The sequence below is a fragment of the Oncorhynchus nerka genome, linkage group LG16 (genome assembly GCF_034236695.1).
Source record: "Oncorhynchus nerka isolate Pitt River linkage group LG16, Oner_Uvic_2.0, whole genome shotgun sequence".
NCBI classification, from domain to species: domain Eukaryota; kingdom Metazoa; phylum Chordata; class Actinopteri; order Salmoniformes; family Salmonidae; genus Oncorhynchus; species Oncorhynchus nerka.
The window spans coordinates 46,133,592-46,148,519 of NC_088411.1; the positions used below are offsets into that span (position 1 = coordinate 46,133,592).

Genomic DNA, 14,928 nt, shown 5'->3' on the forward strand with positions numbered 1-14,928 from the left:
CTTCTTCCTTGCTGAGCGGCCTTTCAGGTCATGTCGATATAGGACTCGTTTTACTGTGGATGTAGATACTTTTGTACCCGTTTCCTCCAGCATCTTCACAAGGTCCTGTGCTGTTGTTCTGGGATTGATTTGCACATTTCGCACCAAAGTACGTTCATCTCTAGGAGACCGAACGCGTCTCCTTCCTGAGCGGTATGACGGCTGCGTGGTCCCATGGTGTTTATACTTGCATACTATTGTTTGTACAGATGAACATGGTGCCTTCAGGCATTTTGAAAGTGCTCTCAAGGATGAACCAGACTTGTGGAGGTCTAAAGTTTTCCAAGTCAACGTAGTGTATGTAAACTTCTGACCCACTGGAATTGTGATACAGTAAAATAATCTGTCTGTAAATAATTGTTGGGAAAATTACTTGTGTCATGCACAAAGTAGATGTCCTAACTGACTTGCCAAAACTATAGTTTGTTAACAAGAAATTTGTGGAGTGGTTGAAAAACGGGTTTTAATGACTCCAACCTAAGTGAATGTAAACTTCCGACTTCAACTGTGATTTTATTGTGTTTCGATGTTCCAAACATATTGCTCACAATACATCTTCTGCAGACAAGAGACAAAACAAAGTTTAGTCATGGAAATAAGTGTTGAAACAAATTGGCTCCCCATTCTTTTTTTTTTAAATGAACGAAGGAAGGAGAAATAAACACGAGATTTGCTGCAGGTACGGCTAACTAGGGCAAAAACAATATTGCAATGTCAAAACGATACATTATCGACCCCCCCCCATCACTAATTGAAATTACCAGGTTCCCAGGTTCCAGACCGAACCTTCTAGAGTTCAAAGCTCACCGTTAGTGATGGGAGTGGTGACTGCTGCCGGTGCCTTCACCTCCTCTTCCTCAGAGCTACTGTCCTGGGACGACGACGGCTCGGCAGCCTTAGCCGGTGTTGTTGCCTTGGCAGCAGGGGTAGAGGAGGCTTTAGGTGTAGCTGCCTTCTTAGTCGAGGCTGGGGTAGCTGCCTTCTTAGTCGAGGCTGGGGTAGCTGCCTTCTTAGTCGAGGCTGTTGCAGCTGCAAGGTTCAAGGTTCAATTGACGATGCATATACAAATGCAATGAAATGCTTACTAACAAATCAACCTCAAAATATAAAATAGCTATGACACGCAATAATTAGGCCTACACAGTACATATGTCAAATACATGTAGGACTGGGTCACAGTGAAGAGGCACCATGAGAAAGAGTCTGCCTTCTGAAAGCATCAGCTTCGGTTCAGCCAGCGTCTAGCGGGCATACTCGCTTAACCTCTTGCTTCTACTCGGGACGCTTGCGTCCCAACTAGAGCTCTGGAAATGCAAATGCGCTACGCTAAATGCTAATAGTATTAGTTAAAACTCAAACGTTCATTAAAATACACATGCAGGGTATCGAATTAAAGCTACACTCGTTGTGAATCCAGGCAACAAGTCAGATTTTTAAAATGCTTTTCGGCGAAAGCATGAGAAGCTATTATCTGATAGCATGTAACACCCCAAAAGACCCGCAGGGGACGTAAACAAAATAATTAGCATTTCGGCGTTACACAAACCGCACAATAAAATAGAAAACAGTCATTACCTTTCACCATCTTCTTTGTTGGCACTCCTAGATGTCCCATAAACACTATTGGGTCTTTATTTCGATTAAATCGGCCCATATAAAGCCAAGATATCGTTATATGTAGACTGTGTGATAAACGAAAAAAACATTGTTTCAAAACGTAACGTCATTTTTTTTAATTCAAAAAGTCGACGATAAACTTTCATAAAACACTTCGAAATACGTTTGTAATGCAACTTTAGGTATTAGTAAACGTTAATAAGCGATAAAATTCATCAGGAGGCGATGTAAAGATCATTAGCTGTCCGTCTGGAAAAATGTCCGGCTAGAAACTCAACGAAAATATCCGGTCCTAGACCTAAGGAAATACGGTGCCCTGCATGTGTTTGACCAAGAAAAAACTCTAAGGGAAATGACAAGACTCTAGACACCGTGTGGAAGCTGTAGGTACTGCAACCTCAGTCAATTAATTGTGGTTCACCTTTATCAATGGGTTCAAGTAGCGCATGGATATATTTTCCCATTTTCAGTGATCAGTTTTTCCTGTGCTTTTCGATGTAAATGCCGTTCTGGTAAAGCCACAGCAGTGATTTAACCAGTTATAAACGTCTGAGTGTTTTCTAACACAGACTAGGGGCATGAGTAGCAGGGCGCTGAAATGTTGCGCGATTTTTAACAGAATGTTCAAAAAAGTAGAGGGTCGACTTAAGAGGTTAAAAGACCTTCGCCTGTCCATATTGATACGCCATAGCCAGTTTTCACTTCCTCAAAGTAGTCAGAATTAATAAGAACTCAAAGAAATCTATCATTAAGTTTGACGTTTTTGAGAAAGGAGTAGTCTCTCGATGAATGACAAACAGTTAAATGAAGAATTCCCTACAGTTGACTAATCAACGACGAAGGGGCGTAGACTAGAGATCTTCACGGAGCCACCTGTCCCCAAAACCCAATCTGGGACCCGAGCAGATCCGGATCCAGAAATCAAAATCCTATCACAAGTCTAAGTCAGATCTGATATGATTATCACGGGTGATGTCAATATGTAATTTCAACTGACTTGAGTAGCACGTGTTGCTTGTTGTAGTTGGCCAATCATATGGTCATCAAATCAGCGATAGGCTAGTCGTAGAGGCTCAAAAGCCTCTGTGTGGCAAAAGTTAGGCTACACAGTACGACCCTTGCTAGAGCGTCACCTCTCTACCTCCTCTCCCTCACAGTTTCTCAGCTCCGGCCTCTTGAAACTAGGGGGCACTATTTTCATTTTTGGAAAAATAACGTTCTCAAAGTAAACAGGCTATTTTGTCAGGACCAGATAATAGAATATGCATATAATTGACAGCTAGGATAGAAAACACTCTAAAGTTTCCAAAACTGTAAAACTATTGTCTGTGAGTATAACAGAACTGATATTGCAGGTGAAAGCCTGAGAACAATCCAATCAGGAAGGGACTCTTATTTAGAGACCCCTGCGTTCCTATGCGTCCCTATTGAGCAGTGAATGAGATATCAACCAGATTCCGTTTTTCTATGGCTTATACATGGTTTCAGGCTTTTATTTTGAATGACAACATTGCGTCAGTGGTCAGCTAGAGGCTCCCTCACGGTTTCTCATCTCCGGGTTAATAAAGTAGCTTCGACTTTTCTGCGTCCCTCTCTCGGATCGGACTGGTCCGACCAGGTCTATACGGAACGGATCTGGCTGTCCTCGGATCGGACTGGTCCGACCAGGTCTATACGGAACGGATCTAGCTGTCCTCGGGTCTGTTCGGAACAGGTCTGTATATATCTTTTTTCATTTTATGTATTCTTGCATATCAGGTACGGGTGGGGAAAGCCCCAGGTCCACGTTGGAACAACTTTTTGGACCCGTGAATGACTAGCGTTTTTGGCTACCTTGGTTACCTACTTCAGCTTGCCTAGATGTCGAGAAAAGGAAAAAAACACTTGCCGAAGACCAAAACGTCACAAAATATCATAATATACGAACAAACTGTTTCGAATGGGAAGTATGTTAACTCCTTTACCCTCTTCCTCATCACTAGAGCTGTCGTCACTGCTGCTGGACTCTGCAGCTTTGGCTGAAGCAGGAGTCTTGGCTGAAGCAGGAGTCTTGGCTGAAGCAGGAGTCTTGGCTGCGGCTGTAGGTTTGGTGGTCTTTTTGGCTGCAGCGACCTCGTCCTCCGAGTCCGAGCTGTCAGAATCGGAGCTGCTCTCGGCTACGGCCTTGGTTGGGGCTAGTTTGTTCACCACGGGGGTGGCTGGTTTGGAGGCTGGTTTGGAGGCTGGTTTAGTAACAGGGGCCGGGGTAGCCTTCTTCGCTGGAGCCTCCTCTTCAGAAGAGTCGGAGTCCGAGCTGCTTTCTGCAGCAGCTGGTTTAACAACTGGGGAGACTGGTTTGGAGGCTGGTTTAGTAACAGGGGCCGGGGTAGCCTTCTTCGCTGGAGCCTCATCTTCAGAAGAGTCGGAGTCCGAGCTGCTTTCTGCAGCAGCTGGTTTAACAACTGGGGAGACTGGTTTGGAGGCTGGTTTGGAGGCTGGTTTAGTAACAGGGGCCGGGGTAGCCTTCTTAGCTGGAGCCTCATCTTCAGATGAAGAGTCGGAGTCCGAGCTGCTCTCTGCAGCAGCCTTGGCTGGGACCTTGGGGGCCGCTGCAGGTTTCTTGGTAGCTGCTGCAGGTTTCTTGGTAGCTGCTGCAGGTTTCTTGGTAGCTGCTGCAGGTTTCTTGGTAGCTGCTGCAGGTTTCTTGGTAGCTGCTGCAGGTTTGGCTGGGGCCTCGTCCTCAGAGCTGCTGTCAGAGTCTACAGGACCGAGGGGAACATGTCAGATTCAGTCCAGGTCTGATATTATTATTCCCAGACACTTTAATAATAGAAAAGAGTCACTAATATAGATGACAAACGAACGAAGAACAGCCAACAAAACCGTGGTTAAAGCACTCAATATTTTACATACAAGGTAAGTGAACTTCCAAGCTTAGTTTACCATCTTAAAACAACAGGGTGAGAATAGAAGCAACATGTCAGATCTGATAGTTCTCGTGTTAGTGACGTCTATCTAGCCAACTACTAGCCCTGCGCAAGAGCGCAGAGAAGCCCTGCGCAAGAGCGCAGAGAAGCCCTGCGCAAGAGCGCAGAAAAGCCCTGCGCAAGAGCGCAGAAAAGCCCTGCGCAAGAGCGCAGAAAAGCCCTGCGCTCTTAGAAAAGCCCTGCGCAAGAGCGCAGAAAAGCACTGCACAAGAGCGCAGAAAAGCACTGCACAAGGCCGTAGAGGTGCAAAAGGTGAGTATGATTAGCAACATACTGTTTACCGTTTTTTGTAACATAAATCCTGTTGATATTGAAACAAGCCAAGCATGTTCTTCCCCAGCTTGAGTTCCAGATCTTTCTGTGTTATCTTACCACAACTCATTGGCGTGACAATGACACAGGAGTTAGAGTCTGGAACTCAGTCTCCTCTAGTTGTCAGTTCCAAAAAAGGACTCAGTCCTATTTAGTCTATTTTACCTGAGCTTGACGAGTCAGCTTTCTTAGCAGGAGTGGCCTTGGCAGGAGTGGCCTTGGCAGGAGGGGCCTTGGCAGGAGGGCCTTGGCAGGAGGGGCCTTGGCAGGAGGGGCCTTGGCAACAGGCTTCTTAGCTTCTTTCTCATCTTCTGAGCTTGAGTCAGAGGAGGATTCTGCAGCCTTGCCTGGGGTCCCCGTAGGAGTCGCCTTAGCTGGTGCCACTTTCACTGTCACCTCTTCTTCATCCTCTGAGCTCGAGTCCGAGGAAGAATCTTCTGACGGGGCAGCCTTAGCCGGGGCAGCCTTAGCCGGGGCAGCCTTAGCCGGGGCAGCCTTAGCCGGGGCAGCCTTAGCCGGGGCAGCCTTAGCCGGGGCCTTTTTTGCTTCTTCATCTTCAGAGCTAGAGTCTTAAGAGAGGAACAAGAGAAGAAATGAGACTGATGTTCACTTCAACTTTAAAATAAAACCCCAATGTTATGCAAACTCAGGGATGTTCAAACAGAACGTTTTGCAACTAGAACGAAAATGTATATTGGACAAATTCAACTTCCTGCTGTTTCATTCCTTTTGCAAAACTTTTCTTAAATGGAAGCAAAACAAAAGTGTAATGAATACGCCCCAGGTATAACGAACTGGTTTTTCAGTAGGACCGATTGGAATAATGGCTACCTCTGTATTTTACGTGAGAATCACTCTGAGAGCCATCAGGTGACCACTTGCGCAATGTAGCCGCTTACGGGTATTCTTCAACATAAATGCGTAAAACTACGTCACAATGCTGTAGACACCTTGGGGAATACGGAGACAAAGTAATCTGGTTGATAGCCCATGCACTGCTCAATAGGGACGCATTGGAACGCAGAGCTTTCAAAAGATGAGTCACTTCCGGATTGGATTTTTTAGGCTTTCGCCCTTCAATATCAGTTCTGTTATACTCACTTATTTTCCACCATAATTTGCAAAAAAATTAATTAAAAATCCTACAATGTGATTTTCTGGATTTTTTTTCTCTCATTTTGTCTGACATAGTTGAAGTGTACCTATGATGAAAATTACAGGCCTCTCTCGTCTTTTTAAGTGGGAGAACTTGCAGAATTGGTGGCTGACTAAATACTTTTTTGCCCCCCTTTAGGCCTTAGACTCTGAAGAAATAGACTTCAATTAAGCCCTTGTTTGTTTGTAAAGTCAAATTAATATGAAGACCATTGTTTAAATCAATTACTCGGATTAGTATAGGTGTCTCCGTCTGTTGCTGTGCCAGACATAAGGGAGGTATATTTAACTCCAGGTGTCTCCGTCTGTTGCTGTGCCAGACATAAGGGAGGTATATTTAACCCCAGGTGTCTCCGTCTGTTGCTGTGCCAGACATAAGGGAGGTATATTTAACTCCAGGTGTCTCCGTCTGTTGCTGTGCCAGACATAAGGGAGGTATATTTAACTCCAGGTGTCTCCGTCTGTTGCTGTGCCAGACATAAGGTGTCTCCGGTATATTTTAACCCCAGGTGTCTCCGTCTGTTGCTGTGCCAGACATAAGGGAGGTATATTTAACTCCAGGTGTCTCCGTCTGTTGCTGTGCCAGACAGAAGGGAGGTATATTTAACTCCAGGTGTCTCCGTCTGTTGCTGTGCCAGACATAAGGGAGGTATATTTAACTCCAGGTGTCTCCGTCTGTTGCTGTGCCAGACATAAGGGAGGTATATTTAACTCCAGGTGTCTCCGTCTGTTGCTGTGCCAGACATAAGGGAGGTATATTTAACTCCAGGTTTCTCCGTCTGTTGCTGTGCCAGACATAAGGGAGGTATATTTAACTCTCCAGGTGTCTCCGTCTGTTGCTGTGCCAGACATAAGGGAGGTATATTTAACCCCAGGTTTCTCTGTCTGTTGCTGTGCCAGACATAAGGGAGGTATATTTAACCCCAGGTTTCTCTGTCTGTTGCTGTGCCAGACAGAAGGGAGGTATATTTAACTCCAGGTGTCTCCGTCTGTTGCTGTGCCAGACAGAAGGGAGGTATATTTAACTCCAGGTGTCTCCGTCTGTTGCTGTGCCAGACATAAGGGAGAGGTATATTTAACTCCAGGTTTCTCTGTCTGTTGCTGTGCCAGACATAAGGGAGTTTCTCTGTATATTTAACTCCAGGTTTCTCCGTCTGTTGCTGTGCCAGACATAAGGGAGGTATATTTAACTCCAGGTTTCTCTGTCTGTTGCTGTGCCAGACATAAGGGAGGTATATTTAACCCCAGGTTTCTCTGTCTGTTGCTGTGCCAGACATAAGGGAGGTATATTTAACTCCAGGTTTCTCTGTCTGTTGCTGTGCCAGACATAAGGGAGGTATATTTAACCCCAGGTTTCTCTGTCTGTTGCTGTGCCAGACAGAAGGGAGGTATATTTAACTCCAGGTGTCTCCGTCTGTTGAATGAAATAAAAATTTAACCCCAGGTTTCTCTGTCTGTTGCTGTGCCAGAAAAGGTAGGTAATTTAACTTATTTTTTCTGTTGCTGTAGACAGAAGGGAGCTAAAGGTTTAAAAGGTGCTGTTCCCTTCCTATTGCACTGCGGTTGCAAGGTGTCTCTCAGGAATGAAATAAAAATGTAACTTGACTTATTTTTAAAAAGGTAGGGTAACTTTCTTATTTTTTTTAAAAGGGTAACTAAAGCTAAAGGTTTAGAAAATGATCAGTTAACTTCCTCATTCAGTCTTAAAACGCATCCCACGCGCAGTTGTGCTGTTGAGCTCCCATCTGAAGGCTGGAGGGCATTTAGGATGTACTGTTGAGCTCCCATCGGATGGCATTTAGGATGTACTTTTGAGCTCCCATCTGATGGCATTTAGGATGTACTGTTGAGCTCCCATCTGATGGCATTTAGGATGTACTGTTGAGCTCCCATCGGAGGGCATTTAGGATGTACTGTTGAGCTCCCATCGGAGGGCATTTAGGATGTACTGTTGAGCTCCCATCGGATGGCATTTAGGATGTACTGTTGAGCTCCCATCTGATGGCATTTAGGATGTACTGTTGAGCTCCCATCGGAGGGCATTTAGGATGTACTGTTGAGCTCCCATCGGATGGCATTTAGGATCTACTGTTGAGCTCCCATCGGAGGGCATTTAGGATCTACTGTTGAGCTCCCATCTGAAGGCATTTAGGATGTACTGCGGATCGCTAAAATATCCTAATGATTATGATCACACTTCATCAATTCATATATTATGGAGACACTGAAGGAATTAAGGTTTAGTATGGTTCAGAAACTTGAGAACCAAGCTGGAGTTATCAGTGTAGCCCCATCACCTGGACATGTGGAAGTCCTGCATCTTCACACCAAGAGTAAAAACCTCCAGGCTTCCTTTAAAACTGTCTATTTACTGGAGGGGGGGGGGGGGGGTTATTAACTACAGGGGGCAGTTAGGGGAAAAAGTAATCCCGCCGGAATCGTCCTTCGGAATAACGGACATTCTGGAGTAAATTTACATAACCAACGTTCTCTAGCAATACCGGTCCCGTGTGAGTAGGTCTTTGGTCAAAGCGACGAACAAGTGTCACGTGAAGAGAGCTGGAGAGAATGTTTCTCCTAAACAAAATGGCGGATTTTGGTAAACAGACGTTTTCAGTATAGAAATGTCTGTGATGACGTTGCAGAGTCAGCAACACGGAGGCTGTGCGATAAACACGTTGATGTTCTGTGGTGGTCGCTGCAGCAGTGAGGATAGACAACGGGCACGTGTCATGGTCAGCCGCTCTCCGGGAAACTTATTTTTGTACGGTCCAGGAAGTCTGAGTCCGGCCCGGCACAAATCAATTGCTGCTCGGACTCCCTCTAGACATTTGTGTGTCTTAACTTCTTCGATATAGGGGGCGCTCTTTTAATTTTTGGCTAAAAAAACGTTCCCGTTTTAAACAAGATATTTTGTCACGAAAAGATGCTCGACTATGCATGTAATTGACAGCCTTGGAAAGAAAAAACTCTGACGTTTCCAAAACTGCAAAGATATTATCTGTGAGTGCCCCAGAACTAATGCTACAGGTGAAACCAAGATGAAATTTCATACAGGAAATGCCCCAGATTTTGAAGGCGCTGTGTTCCAATGTCTCCTTATATGGCTGTGAATGCGCCAGGAATGAGCCTACACTTTCGGTCGTTTCCCCAAGGTGTCTGCAGCATTGTGACGTATTTGTAGGCATATCATTGGAAGATTGACCATAAGAGACTACATTTACCAGGTGTCCGCTCGGTGTCCTCCATCGAAACTATTGCGTAATCTCCAGGTGCGTGCATTTTTCCATTTTGTTCAGAGGAGAAACCAAACTGCCACGAGTGATTATCATCGAATAGATATGTGAAAAACACCTTGAGGATTGATTCTAAACAACGTTTGCCATGTTTCTGTCGATATTATGGAGTTAATTTGGAAAAAAGTTTGCCGTTGTAATGACTGAATTTTCTGTTTTTTTTCTTATCCAAACGTGATGAACATAACGGAGCGATTTCTCCTACACAAGTAATCTTTTTGGAAAAACGGAACATTTGCTATCTAACTGAGAGTCTCCTCATTGAAAACATCCGAAGTTCTTCAAAGGTAAATGATTTTATTTGAATTCTTTCCTTGTTTTTGTGAAAATGTTGCCTGCTGAATGCTAGGCTTAATGCTATGCTAGCTATCAATACTCTTACACAAATGCTGGTGTAGCTATGGTTGAAAAGCATATTTTGAAAATCTGAGATGACAGTGTTGTTAACAAAAGGCTAAGCTTGTGAGTGAATATATTTCTTTCATTTCATTTGCGATTTTCATGAATAGTTAACGTTGCGTTATGGTAATGAACTTGAGGCTATGATTACGCTCCCAGATTCGGGATTGCTCGACGCAAGAAGTTAAGTAACCAAACAGTGTGCTTAAAGCATCAGACAAGCTCAGTGAATATAGTTGATTTGATTATATGGAAAAATTTTCATTTACATTTTTTTTTTTTTATTATTTTTTTTTTATATATATTATTTTTTATCGGCGTGGTAACAACAGACTTTCTGCCGTACATTCCTTCAAACTACAATAAAACCCTTAAATGATCCTAAAGACATTTCTGATCAGCTCTATGCAACATCCTTAAACAATTTCCTGAGGTAAAGGGAAATTATTCCTTAAGGTAAACCCTTAACAAAAGGCTAAGCTGTGTTCCACTATATTTCACTTGTGATTTCATGAATATGAATATTTTCTAGTAATATTTTTTGTCCGTTGCGTTATGCTAATTAGTGTCAGTTGATGACAATTCTCCCAGATCCGGGAGGGGTAGTTCTAAGTTAAGGAATACACAAGGTGTTTTACGCAACCAGGCCCTGGAGGACTGAAGGTGGGAAACCCTGCTCTAGAACCTTTAGAACCTAGGCCTAGACCAATTACAATCTACAGCCTTTAGAACCTAGGCCTAGACCAATTACAATCTACAGCCTTTAGAAGCTAGGCCTAGACCAATTACAATCTACAGTCTTTAGAAGCTAGGCCTAGACCAATTACAATCTACAGCCTTTAGAAGCTAGGCCTAGACCAATTACAATCTACAGCCTTTAGAAGCTAGGCCTAGACCAATACAATCTACAGCCTTTAGAATCTACAGCTAGGCCTAGACCAATTACAATCTACAGCCTTTAGAAGCTAGGCCTAGACCAATTACAATCTACAGCCTTTAGAAGCTAGGCCTAGACCAATTACAATCTACAGCCTTTAGAAGCTAGGCCTAGACCAATTACAATCTACAGCCTTTAGAAGCTAGGCCTAGACCAATTACAATCTACAGCCTTTAGAAGCTAGGCCTAGACCAATTACAATCTACAGCCTTTAGAAGCTAGGCCTAGACCAATTACAATCTACAGCCTTTAGAAGCTAGGCCTAGACCAATTACAATCTACAGCCTTTAGAAGCTAGGCCTAGACCAATTACAATCTACAGCCTTTAGAACCTAGGCCTAGACCAATTACAATCTACAGCCTTTAGAACCTAGGCCAATTACAATCTACAGCCTTTAGAACCTAGCTCTAGAACAATTACGATCTACAGCCTTTAGAAGCTAGGCCTAGACCAATTACAATCTACAGCCTTTAGAACCTAGGCCTAGACCAATTACAATCTACAGCCTTTAGAACCTAGGCCTAGACCAATTACAATCTACAGCCTTTAGAACCTAGCTCTAGAACAATTACGATCTACAGCCTTTAAAAACAAGGTCTAGAACCTTTAGAATCTACGTCCAGAACTTACCTGAGCTCTCAGAGCTGGACTCGGCCTTCTTAGCAGCAGCAGGTTTAGGGGTCACAGTCTTTGCTGGGGTAGACTTCACAGGGACTGCTTTAACGGAGGAGAATAATGTGTCAGAGATCCCTCATTGTAAACACGGGATGCTTTAGCTATTGATGATAAAAAGCAGACACTAGTCATTTAGAAGACACTAATCCAGAGAGACTAGCATTCGGTGCATTCAACTAAAGGAAAGTAGGTAGAGAGTCATGTATCACATGTACAACCGTCTATTGTTACGTTTTGCTTTGCATTAGTAAAGACACAGAGCAGAGCACTCAATGTTCAGACAGGATCACCACTTAGAAAAGGGGACGAGGGAACTGTCCAAAAATCTGTCTTGACTCCTGCTACTAAAACAGCCGCAACTCACTACAACCGCCGCCACCACTTACTAAACCTACTACTAACAGTACTACATAGAACGCACTGTTTACTAAAAACATAAGTAGTAAGCAACAAATATCAGCATACTACCCATCTGTAGATGACCCCTTCTCAGTATAGAAGTATAGCTTCCCTTATTCTGATTATCAGCTATTGTCATAAGGGAGAAAAGACTATTCTCTTCCTCAAACAGTACGCCAGGAACTCTACTCGATGAAAAGTCAAAAATCATTTTCAAAACTATAAAAACTATTTTCGTATATATATATACCCAAAAAGCAAGTATGGGTATTCTGACACGTCCAAGGGGGTTCAGTAGTTGTTACCTGACACTTCCTCCTCCCTGCTGGCTGAGGAGCGGTCCTTTTTGGCCTTGCTGGCCACTGTAGGAGCCAAGGTCTTCTTTACGGCAGCTCCAGGGGGTGGAACTGCACTGTATTCACCTACACACACACACACACACACACACACACACACACGAGGCATCAGCATGAACAGAGTGCTAAAAACAAATAGTGTGTGTGTGCTGTTGGTAAATCATGTGGTTCAACTCTAATGCAGGAAATACTTGGGTGTTATATAGATACAGTACCTTAAGTATGCAGACCACATGACTTAATCCACCTTGTTACATTACAGCCTTATTCTTAAATGAATTAAATCGTCTCCCCCCCCCCTCATCAATCTACACACAATACCCCATAATGACATCACAATACCCCATAATGACATCACAATACCCCATAATGACAAAAGCAAAAACAGGTTTAGAAATTTTAGGAAATGTCAACAAAACAAAATGAAATAGTAATTACAGCCTGGAGTCTTCTTGGGTATGACGCTACAAGCTTGGCACACCTGTATTTGGGGAGTTTCTCCCATTCTTCTCTGCAGATCCTCTCAAGCTCCGTCAGGTTGGATGGGGAGCGTTGCTGCACAGCTATTTTCAGGTCTCTTCAGAGATGTTTGATCGGGTTCTAGTCCGGGCTCTGGCTGGGCCACTCAAACACTTGTCCAAACGCTATTGCTGCATTGTCATGGCGGTGTGCTTAGGGTCGTTGTCCTGTTGGAAGGTGAACCTTCACCACAGTCTGAGGTCCTGAGCGCTCTGGAGCAGGTTTTTATCAAGCTTCTTTGATCCATTCATCTTTCCCCTTGATCCTGACTACTCTCCCAGTCCCTGCCTCTGAAAAACATCCCCACAGCATGATACTGCCACCACCACGCCTCCCCGTACGGATGGTGCCAGGTTTCCTCCAGATGTGACGCATGTCAACCTTGGTATCATCAGACCAGAGAATCATGTTTATGGTCTTTCGGTGCCTTTTGGCAAACTCCAAGCGGGCTATCATGTGCATTTTACTGAGGAGTGGCTTCCGTCTGGCCACTACCATAAAGGCCTGATTGGTGGAGAGCTGCAGAGATGGTTGTCCTTCTGGAAGTTTCTCCCATCTCCACAAAGGAACTCTGTCAGAGTGACCATCAGGTTCTTGGTCACCTCCCTGACCAAGGCCCTTCTCCCCCGATTGCTTCGTTTGGCCGGGCGGCCAGCTCTAGGAAGAGTCTTTGTGATTCTAAACTTCTTACATTTCAGAATGATGGAGGCCACTGTGTTCTTGAGGAACTTCAATGCTTCAGAAATGTGTTGATACCCTTCCCCAGATCGGTGCCTCGGCTCAATCCTGTCTCTGAGCTCTATGGACAATTCCTTCGATCTCATGGCTTGATTTTTGCTCTGACCTGCACTGTCAACTGTCGGACCTTATATAGACAGGTGTGTGTCTTTCCAAATCATGTCCAATCAATTTAATATACCACAGATGAACTCCAATCAAGTTGTAGAAACATCTCAATGATGATCAATGGAAACCGGATGGACCTGAGCTCAATTTCGAGTCTCGTAGCAAAGTGTCTGAATACTTATGTAAATAAGGTATTTCTATTTATTAATAAATACATTTGCAAAAATTTCTAAAAAGCTGTTTTTGCTTTGCATTATGGGGTAGTGTGTGTAGATTAAATAAATAATTCTCAATCCATTTTAGAATAAGGCTGTAACGTAAAAATGTGGGAAAAGCCGATGGGTCTGAATACTTGGGTTCAACTGTAAAAAACACTGTTATAGGGGGGTTCACAGCAGAACCAGGCGGGTACACGGCTACACAGCAGAACCAGGCGGGTACATGGCTTCACAGCAGAACCAGGCGGGTACACGGCTTCACAGCAGAACCAGGCGGGTACACGGCTTCACAGCAGAACCAGGCGGGTTCACGGCTACACAGCAGAACCAGGCGGGTACACGGCTACACAGCAGAACCAGGCGGGTACACGGCTACACAGCAGAACCAGGCGGGTACACGGCTACACAGCAGAACAAGGCGGGCACACGGCTTCACAGCAGAACCAGGCGGGTAAAGTGAGTTGGAATTGACCTTCCACCACATGACTGGTCATTAAGGGCGTTCTACAGATCTCCATACCCTGAGTATATGGTACCACCGGAATTGCACACAAGGGGGCACACAAACTATGCTAACAAACGCTAAAAAAAAGTACAAGTAAAGGTCCATAGCGGACCCTAGCTAAATGCTAACAGGTGCAAGTAGGCAAACTAAATGCAAGGAAAGACAATAATTACATATAGGGCCCTAAAAAACCTACGATGAAGATAACTCAGAAGGAATCACAGAATACAGACATTAAGAAAGTAATGTAACTTTGTAGAAAATCGACTAAATGTACTAAACTTATTAGGGAAAAAAAAGAAATTGCACCAAGTTAAATCAATCATAAAGACATGAACAAAACGCATCAGTGATTTGATTCGTCTGCGTTGGGCGCGTACCTTAATCTTCCCTTTGTGTAGCCGTAAGCTATGTCCTCTGGCAGAGAGAGAAAAGGCTCCCCCAAAAGACTACTCAACTAAAATGTTAACTACAAAGTAGCATATGCCGATCTGGCAGAATTATATTGTAGTTTGCATTTGTTCCCGCAAACTCTGCAAATCACATGAGTGCTATCGAATCGTAGCTAACCAGTCTCTCTTGCATTAAGATATTTAGCTGGCTAACATTATAGCGAATTTAAAGTTTAACTGTGGACGTCAGTTCTGTTTGCGCCTAAACAAACATGTGAACGTCTCAATTACATTTT

General features: G+C 44.0%; 1 protein-coding gene across 1 annotated transcript in view; it reads right to left on the reverse strand.

Moving 5' to 3' along the window:
• Positions 1-14,928, reverse strand: part of LOC115125428 (nucleolar protein dao-5-like) — a 33,318-nt gene that overhangs the window by 7,237 nt on the left and 11,153 nt on the right. The window contains 6 exon segments of the mRNA XM_029654938.2: positions 847-1,068; positions 3,621-4,394; positions 5,100-5,177; positions 5,180-5,503; positions 11,353-11,439; positions 12,102-12,218. Coding sequence (XP_029510798.2) covers positions 847-1,068; positions 3,621-4,394; positions 5,100-5,177; positions 5,180-5,503; positions 11,353-11,439; positions 12,102-12,218 — 1,602 coding nt within the window.